Source organism: Caretta caretta, chromosome 1 (assembly GCF_965140235.1).
Source record: "Caretta caretta isolate rCarCar2 chromosome 1, rCarCar1.hap1, whole genome shotgun sequence".
NCBI lineage: Eukaryota > Metazoa > Chordata > Testudines > Cheloniidae > Caretta > Caretta caretta.
This window is the reverse complement of record NC_134206.1, coordinates 39,315,721-39,338,584: the sequence shown is the minus strand read 5'-3', so window position 1 is coordinate 39,338,584 and position 22,864 is coordinate 39,315,721. Positions and strand designations below refer to the sequence as shown.

Genomic DNA, 22,864 nt, shown 5'->3' with positions numbered 1-22,864 from the left:
AAAGGCTACATTTTCTGATGGTTCAGGCAGATCACAACTAGTGAATAGTCACAGAACTATGCATGGGGGCGTGGAGAGAGAAAAATCAGCCTCTATTTGTACTTCTACCTATTCTTTAGCTAGGACCTCACTCTTCATTGTTGTCAGTTCAGAAACTTTATTTAAAAAAAAAACCAATAGAAATAGTGGAGTGAATAGATCTGGCACCCAAGTAGACTGAATGGAGTAAATATTTTCCACGGGTTATTAGGCTTTGCTTTTGTCCTTTTGATCCTTTGTCATACTCGGAAGCTCTCTCTCAATGCACCTTTCTTTTTTTTCCCCGTCTCAGCCTCCTCATTTCCCCTGCCTCTTTTCCCCTCTGCATATATCCTAAATAAAACTTTGTTTAGCCTGCTCAAGATTAACCAAGGAAGACTGTATTTTCCCAATGTTTTGACATCCACTCTCCTCATCCCGCCAGCCTAGTTTCTGCTCTCCACCTCATTAGAAGAGGTGCCCTCACTAATGACTATTTCCTAAGACTCTTCTCTTCTTCTCAATCTCTCTGTCGGAGTGCTGGATCACCAGATGCCATATTGAATCCTACTGACTGTGACACAGTGCCTCTTTTCTATGGTCACATGGCAGCAAGCAAAGAAAGGATTAGTGAGCAGGCAGAAAAAGTGAAAGGTCCATGTGCCTTTGGATGGGGGGATGACATGCTGAAGCTGTTATCAGATGTACTCTAAATAGAACTAATGAACAGTCCAGAGCTCTACAATAATAGTAAATAATCCAGAAAAAAAAGGAACCCGAGTTTCCAAGGGAGAAATGCGATTCTGTTCTGCCCAAATGGACAATCTTTTCTATTTAGCTTCATGTATCAAATTTGTTGTGCCTTTTCTGCTTTGGATCAAATGTTGATACCAGCAAAACAGCTCCTTTTCACTATAATCAACCAGACAGCATGCATGCTGAGAGATGCAGTGAAGCTGGTTTGGGATGAAAGATCATAGAATCATAGAATATCAGGGTTGGAAGGGACCCCTGAAGGTCATCTAGTCCAACCCCCTGCTCGAAGCAGGACCAATTCCCAGTTAAATCATCCCAGCCAGGGCTTTGTCAAGCCTGACCTTAAAAACCTCTAAGGAAGGAGATTCTACCACCTCCCTAGGTAACGCATTCCAGTGTTTCACCACCCTCTTAGTGAAAAAGTTTTTCCTAATATCCAATCTAAACCTCCCCCACTGCAACTTGAGACCATTACTCCTCGTTCTGTCATCTGCTACCATTGAGAACAGTCTAGAGCCATCCTCTTTGGAACCCCCTTTCAGGTAGTTGAAAGCAGCTATCAAATCCCCCCTCATTCTTCTCTTCTGCAGGCTAAACAATCCCAGCTCCCTCAGCCTCTCCTCGTAACTCATGTGTTCTAGACCCCTAATCATTTTTGTTGCCCTTCGCTGGACTCTCTCCAATTTATCCACATCCTTCTTGTAGTGTGGGGCCCAAAACTGGACACAGTACTCCAGATGAGGCCTCACCAATGTCTAATAGAGGGGAACGATCACGTCCCTCGATCTGCTCGCTATGCCCCTACTTATACATCCCAAAATGCCATTGGCCTTCTTGGCAAGAAGGGCACACTGCTGACTCATATCCAGCTTCTCGTCCACTGTCACCCCTAGGTCCTTTTCCGCAGATCTGTCCATTGTTCTGGGAAATTGTGTGCAGGATCTGAGGTAACGTTACTGATGGTCAGATATATAGCTCAGAAGATCTGGATACTAAGATTGCTTAGGAACGTCGAGTGCTATTAGGATCATTAACTATCTTGCCTGAGCTTTTCAATATTAGAGGGATTGGTGAGGAAAACATCTAAGTGAGAGCCAGGGCTCACATGAGCATGCATACACACTCTCTCCCCTGAACAGAAATTTGGACAATGTTTATTTCTGTTGCAAATAAATCCATGACCCTATTTGCAGAAAATGTGAATGACTTGAGTCCTTGATTGCCATGTGATTGCATATGGACAATAGCCTGCTCAGGTAATCTGCTAGGGTGTTTTGTAATCCCAGAAGGTTCAGAGCTACTGAAGTGATTTGATGCCCACTGCACCAATTTGACAGCTGAATCACTTCTTGGCAAAGGGTGGACAACTGAACTCCTCGAGTGGAGGTGCTGATTTTACCAGAGTCCCAGGGTGAGGCATAGGGAACTCCCTCAACTGTACTGTGGAAATACTCGGTGCCTGAGTTGAGGTAGTGGCCAGTGCAAAGCATGTCCTCGCATAACAGTACTGACTCAGGAAGCATCGTACCATGAGATCACTCAATACTGTGAACTCAGAGGCAAAAAGGTTGGTATCCCGAATAGGACACTAGATATTAATGGCACCAGGGTGGCAGACGCTGATGATGTGGACACTGAAAAGACTGGTTCCAGTACCAAGAGCACCAATTATGGTATCACAGTTTCAGTACAGACAGGCTGAAACTGTTCCTTAGACAGTACCACAACTCAGTCACTGGATCCTGAGGATACCAGACAGACATATTTTGGGACACATGGTATTCTTGGGGTGAAATAAAAGACTAGCGGCACAGCTGTGTTTAGCCCAGGTCAGCTGACTTGGGCTTGTAGGGCTCAGGCTGCAAGGCTAAAAACTGCTATGTAGATATTCAGGTTTAGGCTGGAGCCCAAGCTCTGGGACCCTCCTCCCTCCCCCACAGGAGCCCAGAGCTCAGGCTCCAGCCCAAGGCTAAACATCTATATAGCAATTTTACAGCTCCACAGCTGGAGTCACCTGACCCGGGCTAGCTGCAGGGGTTTAACTGCTATGTAGACATACCCTTAGAGGCAGTAAAATAAGGTGATTTGAGCCTCTTTTTCTTAGCAGCTCCCTTAGAAGGTGACCTTTTCCTATGCTTTCCCAGAGCAGTGCTTTCTCATATCCTCCTCAGCAGCCGACAACAAAGACCTGAAGGCAGGAACACTGGATAGTCTTTTCAGGAGCAGGAGCCTGGGTGCTACCAATGGAACAAGAACTTACCAAAACACGTTCAGAGGAAACCTGCTCTCTTCCACAAGAGTCTTGTTTATCCAGATCAAAAAAGGTCTTACTAGACAAGCCCATGAGAAGAGCTGTTTAGGAGAGCTTCTTTTGCCTCTGTATTCATTTAGAAAACAATCTGCAGATTGGATATTTTTCAGGGATATGCCCTTTCCCAGACAAAACAGAGACATCTGAGATCTATCACTAAGGGGCATAGCTGCCTCATAAAAGGGGCAATATTTAAGACTTAGCCATAAGGACTGAAGACCAGTATTGGATATAAGAAAAACAAAAACCAAAACCCTATGCTAACTATCTACACACTGATCTAAATATAATGTAACTAAGGGATAACTGAAGGTAGCCAAGTAGGCAATAAATAGAAAAACTGCTCACAGTTCCATCTCGCAGCCATGACCTGTAGCAAGGTATTGAGGGAAGTTTGGCCCTCCCCTGCCCTTTATGCTCTTGAATGGGAGGGTGCAAGGGTACTCAGGGCACACACATGACCCCCCCACGGACACTGCTAGCCAAAAGATTGCAATCTGAAGTGCATGGAGTATGTATGCAACTGAGGAAAAATACATATAAACAATCATCTGAAGAACTACAGATAGTCTAAATACTGAAGCCAGTTTTTGAGGCTTTCAGTTGTGCTTTTACTCAATTAGGTTGGCTTTTACTCTTTATTTAAAAAGCTAAGTTTGGAAAACAAAACAGGTAGTTCATCTCTAATAATAAAATATGAAAGTAAAACACCATTTCAGCTGCTCATAAGCACTACTGAAAGCCTAGTTGTCTAGTAGTTTTAATTTTGAAACCTGGGATGGGGGGAGAAGCAGAGCATCAAGAAAATTCCTAAAACCTTTTAAAAGTAACACCCCCCCCCAATAATTAGCAAGGTACCCCAAATGTAAGAGTTTGGCTTGTAATTATAGCTAGAAGTTCTAGTGCCAAAATTGCAAGAGCAAAAAGGTGCATTTCTTTATGTAACAATGGTTATAAAAAATTGAAAATAATTTAAAAATATATGCATAGAAGCAGAACTTCAGATAAAGAGGACATGAAGTTATGTATTCAGTGGTGTTTGGTAGAGCTATAGAGCAGTTTTCCTCTGCATACAAAGGAGTTTGATGATGCAAACCTCTCCCATCCATCTGTGATTACTTGTAATGATTTCCAGGGTCAGTTGTGCTATTAATACATATTTTCTCTTTACACCTCAGCAGTATAACGGAGAAAGAAAGCATATAAAGCAAGGAATTCTGGGTTATATGTGACAGTGAAGGAAGGCAGTGGGTTGAATAGCTCAGATCCTAAGGTTGGAAAAAGGAAAGGAAAGGTGATGGAGTGAATTTGATCTGGAAAATAATTGATACAATTATGTAGGGTTAATAATGACATTAAAAATATAGGGAAGGATTAAGACAAAAACAGTAGACAGGCAAGGAAATTTAAAAAAAAAATACATGATTTAAGAAACTGAAGAGTAAACAGGCAAGGGATTAAAAAGAAAAAAAAATTAAGACGTGCATCTAACATTACCTCAAAACATTTTGCTTGACTGTTGCCCTTCTATTCTCTCTCAGTCAGTGTACAATACACAGGCACAGCAATGCCCATGCATTGCACATTGCAAGCTCAAGGCCTCAGACTATAAGCTTTTCATGGCATGGGCCATATCACCCTATGTGTTTGCACAGTACCAAGCACAGTGATCCCGATTGGGGTTTGTGGGCAATGCCGTAACTCCTCACTTAATGTTGTAGTTATGTTCCTGAAAAATGCTACTTTAAGCGAAACTATATTAAGCGAATCCAATTTCCCCATAAGAATTAATGTAAATGGGGGAGGGGGGGAGGAGAGGAGGGTTTAGGTTTCAGGGAAATTTTTTTTCCCAGACAAAAGACTATACCTTAACACACACACACACACACACACACACACACAGTATAAGTTTTAAACAAACAACTTAATACTGTACACAGCAAATGATTGTGAAGCTTGGTTGAGGTGGTGAAGTCAGAGGGTGGAAGAGGGTGGGAATGCCTTACTGCTAAATGATGAACTAGCTCTCAGCTGAGCCCTCAAGGGTTAACACATCGTTGTTAAGGTAGCCTCACACTCTACAAGGCAGCATGAATGGAAGGAGGGGAGAAAGTGACACACGCCGCGTGTGTGTGTGTGTGTGTGAAAGAGAGAGAGACGCGCATTGCCCCTTTCGGTATGCTGACCCCATTCTAAGTACACTGCCTTTTTAAGCAGATCAGCAAGTTGAGACAGCAGCTGCTGCCAGCAAGCTCCCTCCATCCTGAGACTTGTCTTGTCTGCCCCCTGCTCTGTGGGGATAAGGTACAGAAGTGGGGGGAGGGAAGGGGGACATCCTGACATCAGCACCCCTCTTTCCCCCCACTCTGCACAGCAAGCAGGAGGCTCCCAGGAGCAGTTCCAAGGCAGAGGGGCAGGACAGCACAGGGCAGTGCGGGGAGGGACAGCCAAACTGCCCGGCAATTCATAACCTGCTGGGCGGCTGCCGCACAGGGAACTTAGGGGAGCTAATAGGGGGCTGCCGGTCCATCCTAGTTCCAAGCCTCCACCAACTAGCTCCAATGGGCTGCTCTTTCTGCAAGCAGTGGACAAAGCAGGCGGCTGCCAAACAATGTTATATGCCCAACTTTAAACGAGCATGTTCTCTAATTGATCAGCAATGTAACAACGAAACAACGTTAACCAGGACGACTTTAAGTGAGGAGTTACTGTACTGCAACAGAACTCATATCAGTTTCACTTAAGGACTGAGGGGAAACACACACCTATAAAAATAGCATTTAATATTCTTATTTAAGCATTTCATTATGTTCTTCCTGTAATTTAGCAATACCATTAGCAAGATAATTTTCAAGTTCATTCACAAATAAAGGCATTTATTAAGACACCACTTTTTTTTTTAGAGAGACTAAGTGACACCTGACATGTCAAAAAAGTTACCTCCAGCATCATTTTAGACCAATAAAAACATCAATTTTACCTGTGCAACCTTCCACGTAGGACCAACATTAACTTTATTCACACTGCATCTATTTCAGATATACTGATTTTTGCAGCGCCAAGCTATAGACAGTCTCTGACTTTAGCTTAGTTTCACTGGACCAAAAGTAACTAACTCCACCAAAACAGTCCCTGCCACCAATTACAGTAACTCTGATGCTCAGATTCACTAACTCAGTTCATTTAATCATTACATGGGAAATCCAGCTCCAATTACTAGAGCAACGATACAGAACCAGCAAAGATATTCAAAGGAGCCAGACATTCATTAGCACAACAAATCATTCTGCTATCTTAATAAAAATATCCTGCAAATTATTCTCTCCCTTTTGGTTTGCTGGAACAAAAGAAAGATTTTTTTTTTAAATGAAAAAAAACTTTTGTTTAGGAAAGACTCCCATTTAAGGATGATTTTATGGACTGGTTTCGTGAAGAGACAGAACAGGTAAATTAATGAGTTCTATTAATTTAATTTTGAAAGACAACACAGGTGAAATTTAATCCTCATATCAATGGAATATCAGTATATCCCTCGAGGTGAATTGCACTTCAGAGAAATGGGCTCATAATGACAATCAGAAGAGGGTGGCATCCTTTCCCATGCTTTACTGAGGTAGCTAGAGCAAACAAGGGGGGCAGTACGAAGACACTTGTTCTTCACTTCCAACTAGATGAATATATTATAATACTCAAGGTTAAAGATTAACACCAACTAGTAACTTTATTTTGAATTTGAGAGACTATAACAACTTTAGGAAGATTCATCCTCAAAAATCCACATGGTGGGTTAAATCAGCAATGTTCTTTATAGTAAATAAAAACAACCAGGCTAAATGTCCTTCTCAGTCTAATGTTACTTATTTGCCAATCTTCATTAGAGGGCAGTAGCGAGCAGTGAAAAAATACACAGATACACAGTTGTGGGGGTAGGGCAGAGGTGGGCAAACTGCGGCCTGCGGGATCGTTCTGCCCGGCCCCTGAGCTCCTGGCCCGGAAGGCTAGCCCCCTGCCCCTCCCCTGCTGTCCCCTCTCCCCCGCAGCACACTGGCACAATGCTCTGGGCAGTGGGGCTGCGAGCTCCTGGGGCGGCGCAGCTGCAGAGCCCGGCCTGACCCGGTGCTCGGTGCTGCGCAGTGCGTGCCGCCAGCCACTGGTGCTCCAGGCAGCATAGTAAGGAGGCAGGGAGGGAGGGTGGATAGAGGTCAGGGGTTGGGGGTGTGGATAGGGGTCAGGGTGGTCAGAGGGCGGGAAACAGGGGGGTTGAATGGGGGCAGGAGAGGAAGGAGTGCCAGGGGCAGCCAGGAAGGGTGGGGGGGTTGGATGGGGCAGGAGTCCCAGAGGGGCTGTCAGGGGGCGAAAAGCAGAGGGGGTTGGATAGGGGGCAGGGGCTGGGTCATACCTAGGTGTTTGGGGAGGCAGCGCCTTCCCTAACCAGCCCTCCATACAATTTCTGAAACCCGATGCAGCCCTCAGGCCAAAAAGTTTGCCCACCCCTGGGGTAGGGGGTCAGAGAAGCCAAGAAGAAACCAGATGAAGCTCTGATTACTGGTCTAATGCTTTAGATGAAGAATTGTAGTGGTCTCATGTGGCTCCTGGCCTAGAGAATCACCTTTAACTCTGACAGGTTTCAGAGTAGCAGCCGTGTTAGTCTATATCCGCAAAAATGCATCCGATGAAGTGAGCTGTAGCTCACGAAAGCTTATGCTCAAATAAATTTGTTAGTCTCTAAGGTGCCACAAGTACTCCTTTTCTTTAACTCTGAGAACATCATAGGTGTCTGCTTTAAACAGGGATATAATTTAAGATATAAATTGATCTCAGGTTGGTTGCAAGTTCTTTGGGACAGGGACTGTTTGTCTGTACGGTGCACAGCATAACAGAGCCCCAATCTGATGGGTACACTGTAATGAAAATATTTAACAGTTTTCTCATTAAGTTCCTCTATCAATTCTTTTAGCGTCTTTGTGAATGGTTCAAACAATTATCTTTAACCAAATATATTTCCCTTGCTGAAACTTTCCCAGTCTAGAGATTCACCTGCGAAGAAAACCCATGCATAATATTATCCTAGCAAAGTTAGCAGGCTTTTCTCTTTACCTAACAATTATATCGCTGTAACAGGCCAGACAACCTATAGCAAATGCAATAGAGACATAAAAGTTCTTTCCTAATGTTGGTCTGGTTAGTCATAAAAAGCCACCCTCTTGAGTAGACCATAGCATCCTTGGCCAGAGAAGCAATAGCTACGACAGGTAAACTGATAAAGTATAGCTTGCTTTAGAAACTCTGAAACTTCACCATCTTGCTTCCTCTCATTCAGATTTTTTTTTTATTTAAACTGCCTGAGCTATCTGTTTGGCATTCTGCTCCTTAGTCATTAAAAGAACATTGCTCTAAAGCCTTAAATAAAAGGTGGTTAAATCAAAAACATATGGTCTTGGAACATTCTTTCCGGAGTCTGTTCCCCAAATAGCTCTGGCCCAGAGTCTAAAGTACCTCTTTCTCAATGGAGGAAGTAAACAGAGATGGTAAGGGTGAAGTAACTATGTTTAACAGTCTTACATTTTCTTCATCCTTTCTTTTTAATTTTCTGTTTAGGGAAGGGGATGGGGAGGAGGATGAAGGAAAGGAAGCAAAAACAACTCTCTCATAGCTTAATGTCTTAGTTAGGAGACAAATCCTAGAAACAAATAGCAATTAAAAAAAATATTTGGCTGACCAAAAGCCAGGCAGAGGGTGAGGAAATGTCTCTGACTAATTCAAAAGTCCCATTGATTGCAGGGAGGAAGGATGCTTGAATTAGACCCACCTCTCTGCAGCGTCAAAAAACTGTTTTGGGATACATCCAAAGCCCACTGGGAGGGAGCGGGAGGAGAAAACAAAAACAAAAACAAAAAAAATCAATGGAAAGATTCCCAAAGACATCAATGGGCTCTGGATCAGGCCTTTTGTGAGGCCCACCTCAGATAGAATTAGGCCTTTAAAACCATTAAATGAAGTGCTTGTCTACCTTGTTCTCCTGTCTTTGAGTCTTCACAAGGAAAAGCTGATCATATAACAGCCTTTGACAGTTGGGAAAATGTATTCATATGTGTAGAGCCCTGTGCAGATATAAATTTATATCTGCAAGAATCGGAGGGCTCTCCTGAGAACTGCAGTGGTGAAAGGAGAATGTGGGGCCACTGCTCTCAGGAGCCAGCACACCCTTGCCTGCAGCCCTGACCCTGTCCCTTCCACGCAGTTGTCTGAGTCTCCTGTCTGGGGGCATGAGTGCCATTTGAACACAAGAGTGCCATCAGGGACAGCTGCCAGCGAGCCTGGTGCCCGTCCCAGTGGGCGGGACTGGGGTGCTACAGCTGCTGGCATGGGGCACTGGTCATGGCCCCCTGTTCTGCTCCTTTCATTGGTGCGGATCCTGGGAGAGTCCTGCAGCTCCGCCGATACCGATTTATATCCGTGGATTTAAATTTGTATGCGTGCAGGGCTCCACATATATGGAGGTAGGGGGAGAGGAGTTGATTTGCAGCTTCTCTAGAATAGCTCTTTAAGGGGTAGTTGTCTCCCTCAATGTGTAGTACACAATTCCTCGGTGTGGGTGAGTGACTGAACCCCATATGTTGAACACAAAACTTTTTTTTAAAATTCCCTTGGGTTTTTTGAAGCACTGTATTAAAGAGTGCTTGTCTGTGTTCACCTGAATGCTATAACAGACTAACACTAGAAAAGGTTAACAGGAAAAGGTTTTCGGCAGACAAAGAAATTTGCTTAAAACTAAACAACAATCAAATATTTTTTGCTTTTGCTTTTATAGATGGCTGCTAATTACCTGTTCCAAAATGGCAACATGGTGTTGTTCAGAACCTCTACAGACAAAGTTAATATGGTCCAGAAAAACAGAAGAAAGAATATAAACAGGAGAGCAGTAGCAGAACTACTAGTAGGATGCTTTGTTTATACTGAGCTACATGACAGCTCTGTGCAAGATCATCTGTACGCTGAAAGGATACTACTGAGGACTGGCAAACAGTCTTTAGTTTGGCACAGGTGCCACCTATGTAGTAAACTTCAGCTAACAAAGAAAATCTAACCTACTATTCCTTTCTATGTAATAGATCCCAACTATTTATTCTCATTTGATTAAGTTATTCTAGCAACATTTAATTCTTTCCTGCCCCTTTCTCCATCCCTTTCTTTCAGCCCGCTGGCATACTTGAAAAGTCTGTGCCTTACGTTTCTGTCAGTCCATAGGCTAGGTCCAGCATGTCCATCTCCTCATCAGTAATTGCATCTAATTTCTCAAATATGTGATCTTCAAAGATTAAGTGGCAAGTGGAGCAGGCCAATGTTCCTTCACATGCACCTGGAAGACAGACAAAAGTTTAATAGAAATACTGAGTTTTATATAAAAAAAAAAGGAGTACTTGTGCCACTTTAGAGACTAACAAATTTATTTGAGCATAAGCTTTCTTGAGCTACAGCTCATGCTCAAATAAATTTGTTAGTCTCTAAGGTGCCACAAGTACTCCTTTTCTTTTTCCGAATACAGACTAACACGGCTGCTACTCTGAAACCTGAGTTTTATATTCTAGCAGAGGTTCATGGGTTCATCTGCACTCACTGCCTCTCCCTCCTCTGAGCAGCCAGGTCTGGATGCAGAGCGGGGCCTCTCTTGCTTTCATTCACCCACTGAATTGGGAGACTACATCTGCCACTGCATTATAGCACAATTTCAGTAGAATCCCTTACTAAACAATGAACTACTTGTTAATAAAAGTCAACCACTGAGTAATAAGAAACGTTAAAGTGCCAAGATATGACATGCTATTTATTTCCAACAAATTCTTGTGTTAATCAGAAGTCTTATTAGGCAGCATAGAGAGCATTACTTGATCCATCCACTTTTTCCTCAGACATCACAAGCCACATGTACAAATATATTTACTGTAGTTTTGTTGAATTTATGTATCCAGTGTGAAAAGAAGAAATTGAACTATAAGGCAGGGCTAAAGAATAAGAAGTACCCTATCACAGGAATGTGAATGTTACTTAAACGACTTAAAAATGTGTGATATTTAGATCTTATTTCAAATATATAAAGGGCTTGAAAAATTCACTCAGGGCCCACCAGCCCAAAGAATAAGCCCAGTAACCAGAATGCTTCAAAACACCAATATTGTCGAGGCCCTCAAAGCAAAACCGATTTTGATAATTAAGTCCCTCTGGTAATGTCTTTCCACATTGTATCAGTATCTCCTGGACTTGCCAAGAACAGTCCCCATCCATGGTACTCCAGACAAAAATCCATGCAGCCAGATGCTACAGTTTCAGGTCTGGATGGATTATCTGACTATGGTGCTGTGAAATCAAGTCCAGGCAGTCTAGGAGCTGAATGAATATCTGGAGCAGGTCTGTCAGCCAAAACTGCTGGGAATGAGTAGGGGAGCTATGAGGAGGATTGTGGCTCTGTGTGGTTTAACTATGAATAGTGCCCTGGGAAGATTGTTGGAAAGGCATATAGGAGGTCTTGACTCCATTACAGAAGGAAGGTTTTCGATGATAATCTTCTGGGCTCCTCCTACCCCCTCTGGAAGAAAGGTTCAGATTCTTGATATTCTCTTCAGTGCTAAACTGGTCTTTCACAGGAATTCCCTCCTTCCCCCCAACAATGGAATTAATCAGCTCTGTGATGGTTCACAAGTGACCCTTTATGATTGGTAACAGATTTTCTGCTCAAGAAGTCCACCAAATTGTTGTTGACTTCCAAGAGACGACCCTTGGAGTAATCCCATTTCAGTGGCACCATGTTTCACAGCTTGATGACTTCCAGTCAGAGGGATGATGAGCAGGCTCCTCTGTGCTTTTTTATGTGCACAGATGTGTTGTCTGTCAGGATCTACACCAGGGAATTTCAAAGGACACTTGGGAATGCCATACACACTACCCTGATGCTTTGAGTTCCAGGACATTTTTGTGAAGTCCAATGTCTTCTGGGGGACCAGGTCCCTTGCATTGGATCAGGTGGGCTCCCCAGCCTGTGTGATACACCCACAATGAATGTCCTTATAAAGGAAGGGGCAGAGAACGGTACACCTCCTCGTGTATTTTTGGGTTCTAGCTACCATCTCAGCTCTTCAATCACATGAGGTGGCACTAAGACCCTCTTATTCATCTTTCTCCAGGGAGTAGACTGACCTGAGCCAGAGCTGAAGGAGCAGGAGGTGGAGTCTGGTAAGGGACGTTTCATACATAAATACCGACGTATAGCCTAACACCCTAAGGAAGTCTGTACCATCATGGTCTGGTTTGATTTTATCTCAAGTAATAGTAATTGCACTAGCAGGAATCTGTCCTCAGGCAGATACACGCTTTCAGACCTGAAGACTCAATCATAGCTCCTATGAGCGCGATCATCTGTGATGGGATATGAGAAGATATTTTGATAGTTCACCAGCGGGGCTAGTTGGGCTAACAGAGCGTGTGTGCACGAGCGCATATTCTAGACTTGCCACTGTCTCCTGCTGGAATCTGCCTCTGATCACCCAACCATCCAGAAAAGGATACATAAGAATGCCCCTACTGCTCATGTGGGCCAGCACTATTGCTAAGAATTCTGTGAAGACTCAGAGCCATGGAGAGTCTACATGGCAGTACCTTGTACAGATATGATTTGGCCGCACTGTAAATATGAGGTACTTCCTCTGGCCCCGCTGTGAATATGAGGTACTTCCTTGTGTACCTCTCTCTGGTGGAGAGATATGTGGAACTATGCATCCTGTAAGTCAACAGGAATGAATCAATCTTGAGCCTGAAGAGATAATTACCCTCCTGAATCAGAGGTAGCATATGTATTTGTTCAGTCCTACCCATGTCTTAGATATAGGACAAAGACACTTTCTTCTTTGGGATAAGGAAATACCAGGAGTAGCAGCCTCTTCCCCTATATTCCTGAGGTACTTCCTCTGTGGCACCTAGAGGAAGCAATGAGGAGGCCACTTCTTTTTGTGATGAGCTTGTGAGAAGAGGATGGAAATGAATGGGGTAGCCCTGGATGAGGATATCCACCAGCTGCTTGTCAGCTGTGATAGTAGTCCAAGTCTGGTGGAAGGGGGCAAGGTGGTGGTAAGTGCTAAAATGGCTCTCAACATTCCTACCAAACCTGTCACCTCCTTTGTGACCAAAGGAGCACAAAAGAAATGGGGTCTCCTGGAATACTGGGGCCTTTTCCTCTCAGGTACATGGGCTGTAAACACTGGGAGTAGGACCGTGTCCTCTGCTGAAATTGGGTTTTATTTGGCTTTTACATTTGTGTAGATTCCCAAGGAATGTAGAATGGACTGAGAGGCTTTTAGTGAATGGAGCACTTCATCTGTTCTGCTTCTAAAGAGCTCCATCCCTTTAAAGGGCAAGTCCTCTATGGTGGCTTGACCTCTTTTGAGATGCCTGATGCTAGCAGCAATGAGGATCTTCTAATTTTGATGGCTGTAACCATGGCCCATGAGGCAGCATCATATGCATCCTTGGCTGTTTGTAACACTGCTCTGGCCACCATCTGACCCTTCTTTGTAATCTTTCTATCCACAATTCCACAGGAGAACAGGGAGGAACTGAAAGGGAGTGACTCTTTCCTAGATGAAGTAGCTGTATGTTGCAAACAGGGCCTGATAGGTTGCAATGCAGATCTGCAACAAAGTGGAGGAATGTGCCTTGCGCCTGAAGATATCCAGTTTTTTAATCTTTTTTTATTTTAGGGTGCCCTTCGTGGAGCACCTTGTACTGCCAACACCAGAGACTCTAGATTTAAGCCAGCACAGAAGTGTTTAAAACCCTCTGGAAGGAGCTGGTAACTTTTTCCATTTGTTTACATGTGCCAAACAGAGTGGCCGGGGCCTGACTCAGTCCCTTCGCTGGCTCAAGTATGCAGTACACAGGGACAAAGGCAGGTGACAGGATCCCTTGTTGATCAGCAGGGCAATCATGCCAGGGTTCATAGAACTCAGTATGCCAAATAGCTTGTGGGACTTAACTTGTATCACCATTGTTTCAGTGTTTATTATTATTTGTATGAGACATGAAGAAGCCATGGATGGCTGGTTTAAAAGAGATGAAATCGGTGTTCCAGAGACAGCGGCGTGGATGGTGAGGGAGGGGAGAGAGATGTGGGGTTAGGAATGGTGGCATGAGGGAGAGGAGATGGTGGCAGGGACAGTTGTGGGAGATGGAGAAGATGGCCATAGTGGGACGGCCAACATTGGGGCAAACATTACCAAAGGAAGGAGGTGGCCAAGGGCCTCAGATTTAGAACTGGAGATCCTGGTATGCCTGGAAGTGATCAGCTGTTGGTACTGGAGCCAATAGCACTGCCTCCATTTCATATAGTGACAATGTTGATGGAGGTTTCTGCTGTCCCTCTGTTGCCTGCTCCTGGAGGCTGACGTCAAGCTTTGGTGTGGATGGGCTGGCTAACTATGCTGCTGGAAAGCAAGATCTGCTCCAGAACTTACATGATGATAGTTTGCAATCAGGCCAAAATGGCCAAGAAGGTGTGCTGTAAGGGTACTGGGTCAGGTTGCAGATGGCTGATCCAGTGCTGCTCAAGTCTCACTTGAGGGTCCCTGGAACCCTCCCTGGGGATGCTCTCCAAAATGTAGAGAAAAGGGATCCCTATCCACTGTGGTAAAATTGGTGAGACGTATCCTTCCTCAAACAGGGGGGTTGGAGAGTGATACAGCCTCAGTGCCAGCTGCAGATTCTGGTGTAGATGATGCATCTGGCTCCTTTACAGCAACGTTATGATTTGATAAACCGATCTACAACTTATGAATTGTGTTTGATCAGATGAAATTATGCAGTTGTTACCATGAAAACTGCTGTGTCATATATGACCTCTGTCTTTGTGTATCCATCACTGCGGAAAAATATTTTAGCACAACTCCCAGGCCTGGGATAATAGCCAATTGTTAAAGACCTATCAGTATCTGGGGCAAACACTTCTCTCCAACTTATCTGCAGGGAGGAGATAGCGGAAAGAATGGAAATTCCCCAAGAAGGACAAAGAGATGGGGGTGACAAAGCAGGAGGTTATAAACAAACTTAGGAGGGAAGACTGGGACCCACAAGGGAACAGACCAGCCAAGGAAAGAAAAGAATATGTTGGAGAGAGGCTCCATGTTTCAGAACCCATGTCAGGCATTGCCCGGGTAGGACACTGGACAGCCCCAGATGACTCTGACCCTGCCCAAAAAGTACTCTGAAGCTATGACAATACTGAGGTAGGGTCCAGGGAAATGTGTATTGGATTTATTATTTTTGTACAGATCTCTTTATTTCTCATGCTATTAAAGAAAGAATAGTGTTGTAGAATCCTGTGCAAAGTGTTAGCATGTTTCATGTGTTACACTATTCATATGCCCCTTGAAGTAGTAAACTGTGGACTTCTACCACCATATGCTGGAGTTCTGTGGAAGGATGTGTTTAAGCTATGGGAAGAGTCTGGGAGTCAGCACTGACTCTAGGGCAGAGGTGGGCCACATCTGACCCGCGGGACTGTCCTGCCTGGCCCCTGAGCTCCTGGCCGGGGAGGCTAGTCGCCGGCTCCTCCCCCGCTGTTGCCCCTCTCCCGCAGCCATGTGGGCAGTGCTCTGGGCTGCGTGCTCCTGCCGGGCAGAGCGGTAGCGTGTCTATCTCTGGCTGGGCGGCGTGGCTGCCAGACATGCCGCTCTGAGTGGCATGGTAAGGCGGCCGGGTGGTTGGGATAAGGGGCAGGGGGCAGTTGGATGGGGCGCAGGGGCGGTCAGGGGACGGGGAACAGAGGGCGGTTGGATAGGGCAGAGGTTCTGGGGGCGGGCAGGAGACAGGGAGTGAGGTTCCATTAGGGGTGGGGGGGTCCTTGGAGGTGGCAGTCAGGGGACAAGGAGCAGGTTGGAGGAGGGGAGGGTTGGATGGGGCAGTCACGGGGGCAGCGGCCAGCCTGTTTGGGGAGGCACAGCCTTCTCTACCCGACCCTCCATACAGGTTTGCGTCCCGATGTGGCCCTTGGGCCAAAAGTTTGCCCACCCCTGCTCTAGGGGCTGGGAAGCTGTAGCAAGTGGTTGCAAGTCTCAGGAGGGAAAAGTGCCAAACAATCTGCACCCTGAAAGCATGCCTAGATGCCTCAAGATGGGGACAATGCTTGGTTCCTGTTCAGACTCCAAAGGCTTAAAATACCCAAGGATTCAGTTGTTGGATCCCCTCACAGCACTCTGATGAGGGGCCAAACTGAGGCACTTGCCCAGACCTGTAACAGATGCATCTCAGGCCCTTGATGGGTACAGTCACCAATATCGGTACCCAGGTTGGCACACGATCTTCTTCCTTGCACGGTGCATGTTCAGACTGCAAGCCAGGGAGGATGCGTCTCTGGATGAGTAATGCTTAGAGTCCTCCTTGCAGGACCGTCCTGCATGGTACCTGGAGCCAAGCTTATACTCCATCTGGCCTCATCTCTCAAAGCTGCCCTCTGGTGTCAGGGGCACAGGTGCCAGAACTGCCACTGTTGGCTCAGAGGCTGCCAGTACTTTCTCTGATACCTTTTTCTCTCTAGATCTGGGAGTATGGTGTCCACTTAAAGGAGTGCTGGCTGATTAGATGTTTGGCTCTATCTGGTGGTTAACATTTCCTCTGGGTCAGAAGTGACTCACACAATCTGCTCTAAAAGATGTAGCTTGAGCCAAGAGTTTCTGGACTAGCAAGTCCTTGCAGAGAAAGACAAGCACAGAGAACACCTATTTGGGATGTGGCTTTCTCCCAAGCAGAACAAGCATCCGCTACATTTGTTAGTAAGGGGGATAAGCAGGGTTTGAACCCAACAGCTTAGAGTCTGTCATGACGTGTTGCAGTTGATACCAGGTATCCCAACTTGTACAGGGGACAATGTCCAATTAAAAGAAGGGTAGAAAACAAAGTACTTCTCAAATTTGTGAAAAATGCAAGTTTTGAAGCTCTCAAAAGAATACCTGGTCAGACACTTGCTACATTCCATCTTGCTGCTATTGGCAGTAAGAGGAAACTAAGAGGATAGTGGCTGCTCTTACCTTTGTCCTCGCATTGGAGCATAGATGGCACAAGCCACATATGACTGCAGTGACACTGCGGTACGAAATATTCCAATCTAGCTGTGAATGCACCTCATGTGCGCCAGAGTGGGATCCACACTGACACATACTTGAAGAATCACCCAGGGTCTAGAAGGCACCACAGAGCAATCACCCATCAAAACTAAAATGCTGTTGGGAAGAATGATCATTAAATAGAACAGATTTTCCATTCTGTAAAAAGAAGCATTATGCCTCTAGATACTATTTGACTTCACAGTTAGGAAATAATACTAAAAATTGTTTGGCTGGCCAGCCAAACAAGTTATTTAAATTAGCCACAAGAATACAGGAAATAAATTTTCAGTGGAGATTATGTGATCTCATTACACTGACCATTCTATTTAAATAATTAATTTTGTTAAACAAGTAGTATTAAGTGAGGTGGTTATAGTTAATTATCCCTATAGCACGATTGCTGCATCTGGATTGCCCCCTAGTGACAAAACTGCACTCCTAGCAAAGGTTTTACAAGACCAAGTACTTCGATACATAGGACTGTTTTAATAAAACAGAATTTCTTTAAATATTATGTAGGGTAGCCTCACACAGCCAGATTGTGATTCTCCTCCCCGCCCCACCCCAGTTTAATTTGCTCACATATTTATTTTGGCTTCTTAACCTACAGACCACCACTTTTTGCTTCAAGATTAACAAGGGATATTTTTATATAGAATACAAGCAGAGTAGCCACAGACCTATATGCTGTGGTATTTAAGGTATTAGATGGTATTTATAATTCTTAATAGAATAACTATAATATTTTGGAATGTGTTACAAATTTAACTAAGCCAACCATTTTAGTTTTAAATGATCATGTTAGGAGTCTATTCTTCTCCAATATGTATGCAGTTTCTATTGAAGTGAACAGAGGTTCTACAAGTGTACCAAGGAGTTTTCGGATTACTGACATCACCAATATGTTTATTTACATGCTTTTTAAACAAGACTGAATCCTGCAAATTGTGCACCTCACTAGTCTATTTAACTCTATTTTGTTCCTCTCTAATTACTGTATTCCTATCTCAGTCACTCATATCCATCTTCTCCCACTCCCTCCTTTTGTTTATTCTAGCTCTAGTCTCAAGACCCAATCCGGAAAGTTGATTTGTCTGGGCAGATCCCTGGTCATGCAGAGCTCTTTTGCCTTCAGTGGAGCTCAGTGGTTTGCGTACGTAGACAACCTTGCAGTTTGGGGTCAGATTGTGAGGCCTTCAATGCAAGGACCAGCTCTTATTTAGTTTATACAGTGCCCAGTATAACAAGGCCCCAATCTGATACGGGCTTTTGGATGCTCTTATAAAAACTGGAAACCATTAATTTGGATCTGCACAGGACGCTTATTAAAATTACGATTTATTTGCCAAAGACCCAATCCAGTTCCACTGAAATCAAGGAGAATCTTCCCACAGACTTCAGTGAGCACTAGATGAGGTCCTAAATTACTCGCTTTTGGCCAGTGACTTGATGTACTATTGCATATGCAGACAAAGCAATATGTACCTAAACTTTGCAAGATGATTAGACAACAGGAAAACAATAGATAAGGTTCTTATCTAGGAATTACAGAATATTACATTCTGAATATTGTAAAATGGATATTTTATGAAAGAGAAAAGTTTTAATTCAGTAAATTAAATGAAAATATATAGCATTTCCTGAAAAATATGGAAAAGCTAAGACATGTTACTTCAACGGCTTGGATACTTTTGTACAAAAAATAAAATGTGATTGTAGACTAGAGACACACAGGTGAAATTCTCCAGTACAATTGGCTGAGGGAGAAGGAAAAAATGTGTGACAACTTAGTTTCCCCTTACATCTGCCATCAAACTCACCCCCACCATAGTTAAGTACTGCATCTCTAAAATGAAACCTAAACTGCTACTTTAGTACATTAACAGAGCAGATTTATTGACACTGCCTCCATTATTGTTGATACTTATTCCTACTTCTGTGACTCAAAAAGCAATACTGACTGGTGGCTAATGTAACGGATTAGTAATACTTCCACAGCATCATAAAGGAGCTTGGTGCTTTACTATTCATAAAGAACAATTCCAAGACTGCCTCTGGATCAAGCAGAGGCCAAAATTATGAAGTCAAATCAAATCCTGAATTCTGAAATACTCCAACTCCTCCAGGAGTTGGGAAAGTGTTATTACCATTGTACAAGGCATTGATGAGACCTTATCTGGAATATTGACCACAATTCTGGTCTCCAATGTTTAAGAAAGATGAATTCAAACTGAAACAGGTGCAGAGAAGGACTAATAGAATGATCAGAGGAATGGAGAACCTGCCTTACAAAAGGAAGCTTAAGGAGCTTTGGTTGTTTAGCCTAACCAAATGAAGAACGGTGGAAGATAAGATTGCTGTATATAAATACATCAGAGGAACAAACGCTAGGGAGGGAGGGGAGTTATTTAAGTTAAGGGACAATGTTGGCACAAGAACAAATTGATTTAAACTGTCCATCAACAAGTTTAGGCTTTAAATTAGATTAAGGTTTCTGTGAAGTTCTGGAACAGCCGTCCAAGAACAGCATTGGGGCAAAAAAACCCTAACTTGTTTCAAGACTGAGATCAATAACTTTATGGAAAGGACGGTATGATGAAGTTGCCTACAATGGCATATGGCCCATCTGCGACTGCTATTAGCAAATATCTCCAACAGCCAGAGATGGGACGCTAAATGGCGAGAGCTCTGAGTTTCTACAGAGAATTCTTTCCCAAGTGTCTGGCTGGTGGGTCTTATCCACATGGTCTAGGTCCAACTGATCACCATATTTGGGATTGGGAAGAAATTCTCCCCAGGTCAGATTGGCAGAAATCCAGAGGTATTGTTTTTTGCCCCTTCCTCTGCAGCAAGGGGCATGCATCACCGGCTGGCTTGAACTAGAGTAAATGGTGGATTCTCCATAACTTGAAATCTTTAAATCAAGATTTGAGGATTTCAGTAATTCTTCCAAAGTTTATGGGTCTATAACAGGAGCAGGTGGGTGAATTTGTGGCCTACAATGTGCCAGAGGTCAGAACAGATGACCACGATGGTCTAACTATTGTAAAGCGCTTTTATCTAAAAAAAACCTTAATAAGCTTTTTTGGTTCTACAAATAAAAGCACACAACTCATATTTCAATATCAATAATCTTACCTTTCTAATGTGATGGATGTGCCCTCTCTCCCCAGCCACAGCAGCCACAGAGCTGAGGCTGGGAAGGAGGGCTGTCTCTCCCTGGCAGCTGCAGCCCTGGAGCTGAGGAAAGTTACCTCTTTCTCTGGCCACCGCAGCCCTGCACATCCCAAATTCCTCCCACCCACTTTTCTCACCCACTTCCCCCTCCCACCTACCCCTTGTTCCCCCCAAGGCCACTACCTCACCTTACATGTGCATCTTCTCCAGGGTCCAGGCACCTAATCGGTGGAGCCGCGCAGGCATGGCTCCACTAATTAGGTGCGTGGCCCTTCATTCTCTTCTGTGCAGCCGCTCAGACACTCATCTTAGAGGGAACTATCTGCAGACCACCTGAATGGAGCTTGCGGACCACTGTGGTCCACAGAACACAATTTGAGAATCTCTGCTTTAGAGTCTCTTGCAAGATTTCTCTGTTGCAAGATTCTTTTGGGATACACACCTTTTCCAAGAGTGGAATAAATTTTTTCTACTGAAGTCACCTCTGTGCTAAGTCATGCCAGAATGCTCAAGATTCACTGACACTTTCAGGAGCAAATATCTGACATTGTGTGTTGCCCCCTGCCCCAACTCCATATTACTGATCTTCTTGGTCTTGTGAAAAATTCTCCCTAAACTTCAACAGCCCCTTTCAAGGGATTATCTGATCCTTAGACTCTGCCCCAAACAAATAACAAATGGAAGAGGCAACTTCTAAATCCTACATGGTGAGCAATCTGGCTTTTTCCAGTGGGGCGGGGGGAAGGGGGCAAAGGAGATAAGTTTCATTCTGTGGAAGCACTCATCTGGAGGAACCATTTGGCACCCCAGTCTAACAGGTGGAGACTGCTTATTCCATGTCCTGAACAAACAAACTGGGAAAGACAAGGAGAGGGAGAAGCCAACAGAAGAAAAGTGTGAGAGTTCTCTCCCCGCAAAAACATGTACCTAGAAGACTACTCAGAGCATTTGTGAAACAGACTGGGAGAGACAGAGGGGAATAGGGACTCTGGTTCCCTTAATGAAACTTTGTGGAAAAGGGGAAATACTCCTGACCACACTTCCCTTGGGAGGAAGGGAAAGGAGGTTTTTTATCCCCTCCGCCCCAACCCCTCTAAAAAATAGATATGGTTTCTTGGAAGGCAGAGTTTAATAGGATGAAGTTGAAATAATTGAACTGGGATAAGTAAAAGGGTTTCCCTCTACCCTTGTGCACAGAAGCTAAACTGTGTGCCCATATCTGCAGATGGCCTTAGCTGGTTCCTCCTCTCAGCACTTACATTCAACAGTGATGGGTGTTACAGATAGTCCTACAACAGATGAAGAGGAGTTATAGTGACAGTAGAGGCAGAAGGAACTTGCCATTGATGGGAATATGCGAGTTCTACAGATTTTGCACCTGTAGAAATAGCTACTGCCATTACGAGATCAACTATCTGTGTAGCATCTCTACAGTGGGCAAAACAGAGAAAGACTCGGGCTCCAGACAGATTGCTTGAAAGACAGAGGAGTGAAAATTTTCACGGCAAAAACTACTTGTTATTAGAAGAGAGCAGTCAGATTGAGTGCATCACCTTCAGAGAAAGCTCTATAGCTAATGTTTAAAATTCCATTTTGAGATCTGTCTGCAGAGATCTCGTGTAAATTTTTAAATAACTTCAAAGCAAATGTTTCCGTTTTCCAAAAAGTTATGTTGTATATTAAATAAATGCTAACTATTCTATGCAGCCCCAGACAGAAAAAGAAAAGTTAGACAAATTCTGAAGTTCCAAAGAAGATTATGTTTTTAGACACATCCCATGCAAATGAGAAAATTGGTCATTTATACTTTAAAAAATTAAGTACAGTATTCAAGTGATTTTACTTACCAAATCCATCTATGTCTAGATTCTTATCAACAACAACATCTAGCAGCGAGTCCCCAACTTTCCCTTCAGCTGTTAGTTTGTCACCATCACGGTTTATGAAGTGGACAGTTACTTTATCTTCTGAGCTGAAAAATAAAAGCACATCCTTGTTAACTATTACTAAAGCATATAATGTGATTGGCAGAAGAATTTTAGAGCTTTATGGTAGTCTACCAATTTTAAAGAAGCACCAATAAAACACTAAACACTACCAAAAGTTTTTAGCACAAAAATCCCAGGCAATAATTAAGTTTGTAACTCTTCATGACAAAGAAAGTATTTCCTGCTACATCTTGTACAGTGCTGACCGCACCAACATAAGAAATAAGGAATAACAGCTAAGTTTTGTGTTTTGTCATCACGAATGATAGAGAGAGGGAAGAGTATTAGATCCTGAATTTCCCTTTTTTCCATAAAAGTTAGAGTTATTTTATTTCAGACACAGGCTAACTGACAAAATCCCTTCACTGAACGCCACTTCCAACAGAGGATATGCAAAGAGTGGCCCAGGACAGACAGGAATGGTGGAACCTCATTCACTGCCTACATGACATCCGACGGTCTGGAAA

General features: G+C 43.8%; 1 protein-coding gene across 2 annotated transcripts in view; it reads right to left on the bottom strand.

The window, feature by feature from the left end:
• FDX1 (ferredoxin 1) overlaps nucleotides 1–22,864 on the bottom strand; it is a 55,794-nt gene that overhangs the window by 3,109 nt on the left and 29,821 nt on the right. For both annotated transcript variants that reach the window (XM_075127233.1, XM_048844915.2), the window contains exons 2-3: nucleotides 22,257–22,381; nucleotides 10,316–10,445 (exon numbers count right to left, since the gene is read on the bottom strand). In XM_075127233.1, the coding sequence (XP_074983334.1) occupies nucleotides 10,316–10,445; nucleotides 22,257–22,381 (255 nt within the window). The remainder of the gene's footprint in view (nucleotides 1–10,315; nucleotides 10,446–22,256; nucleotides 22,382–22,864) is intronic.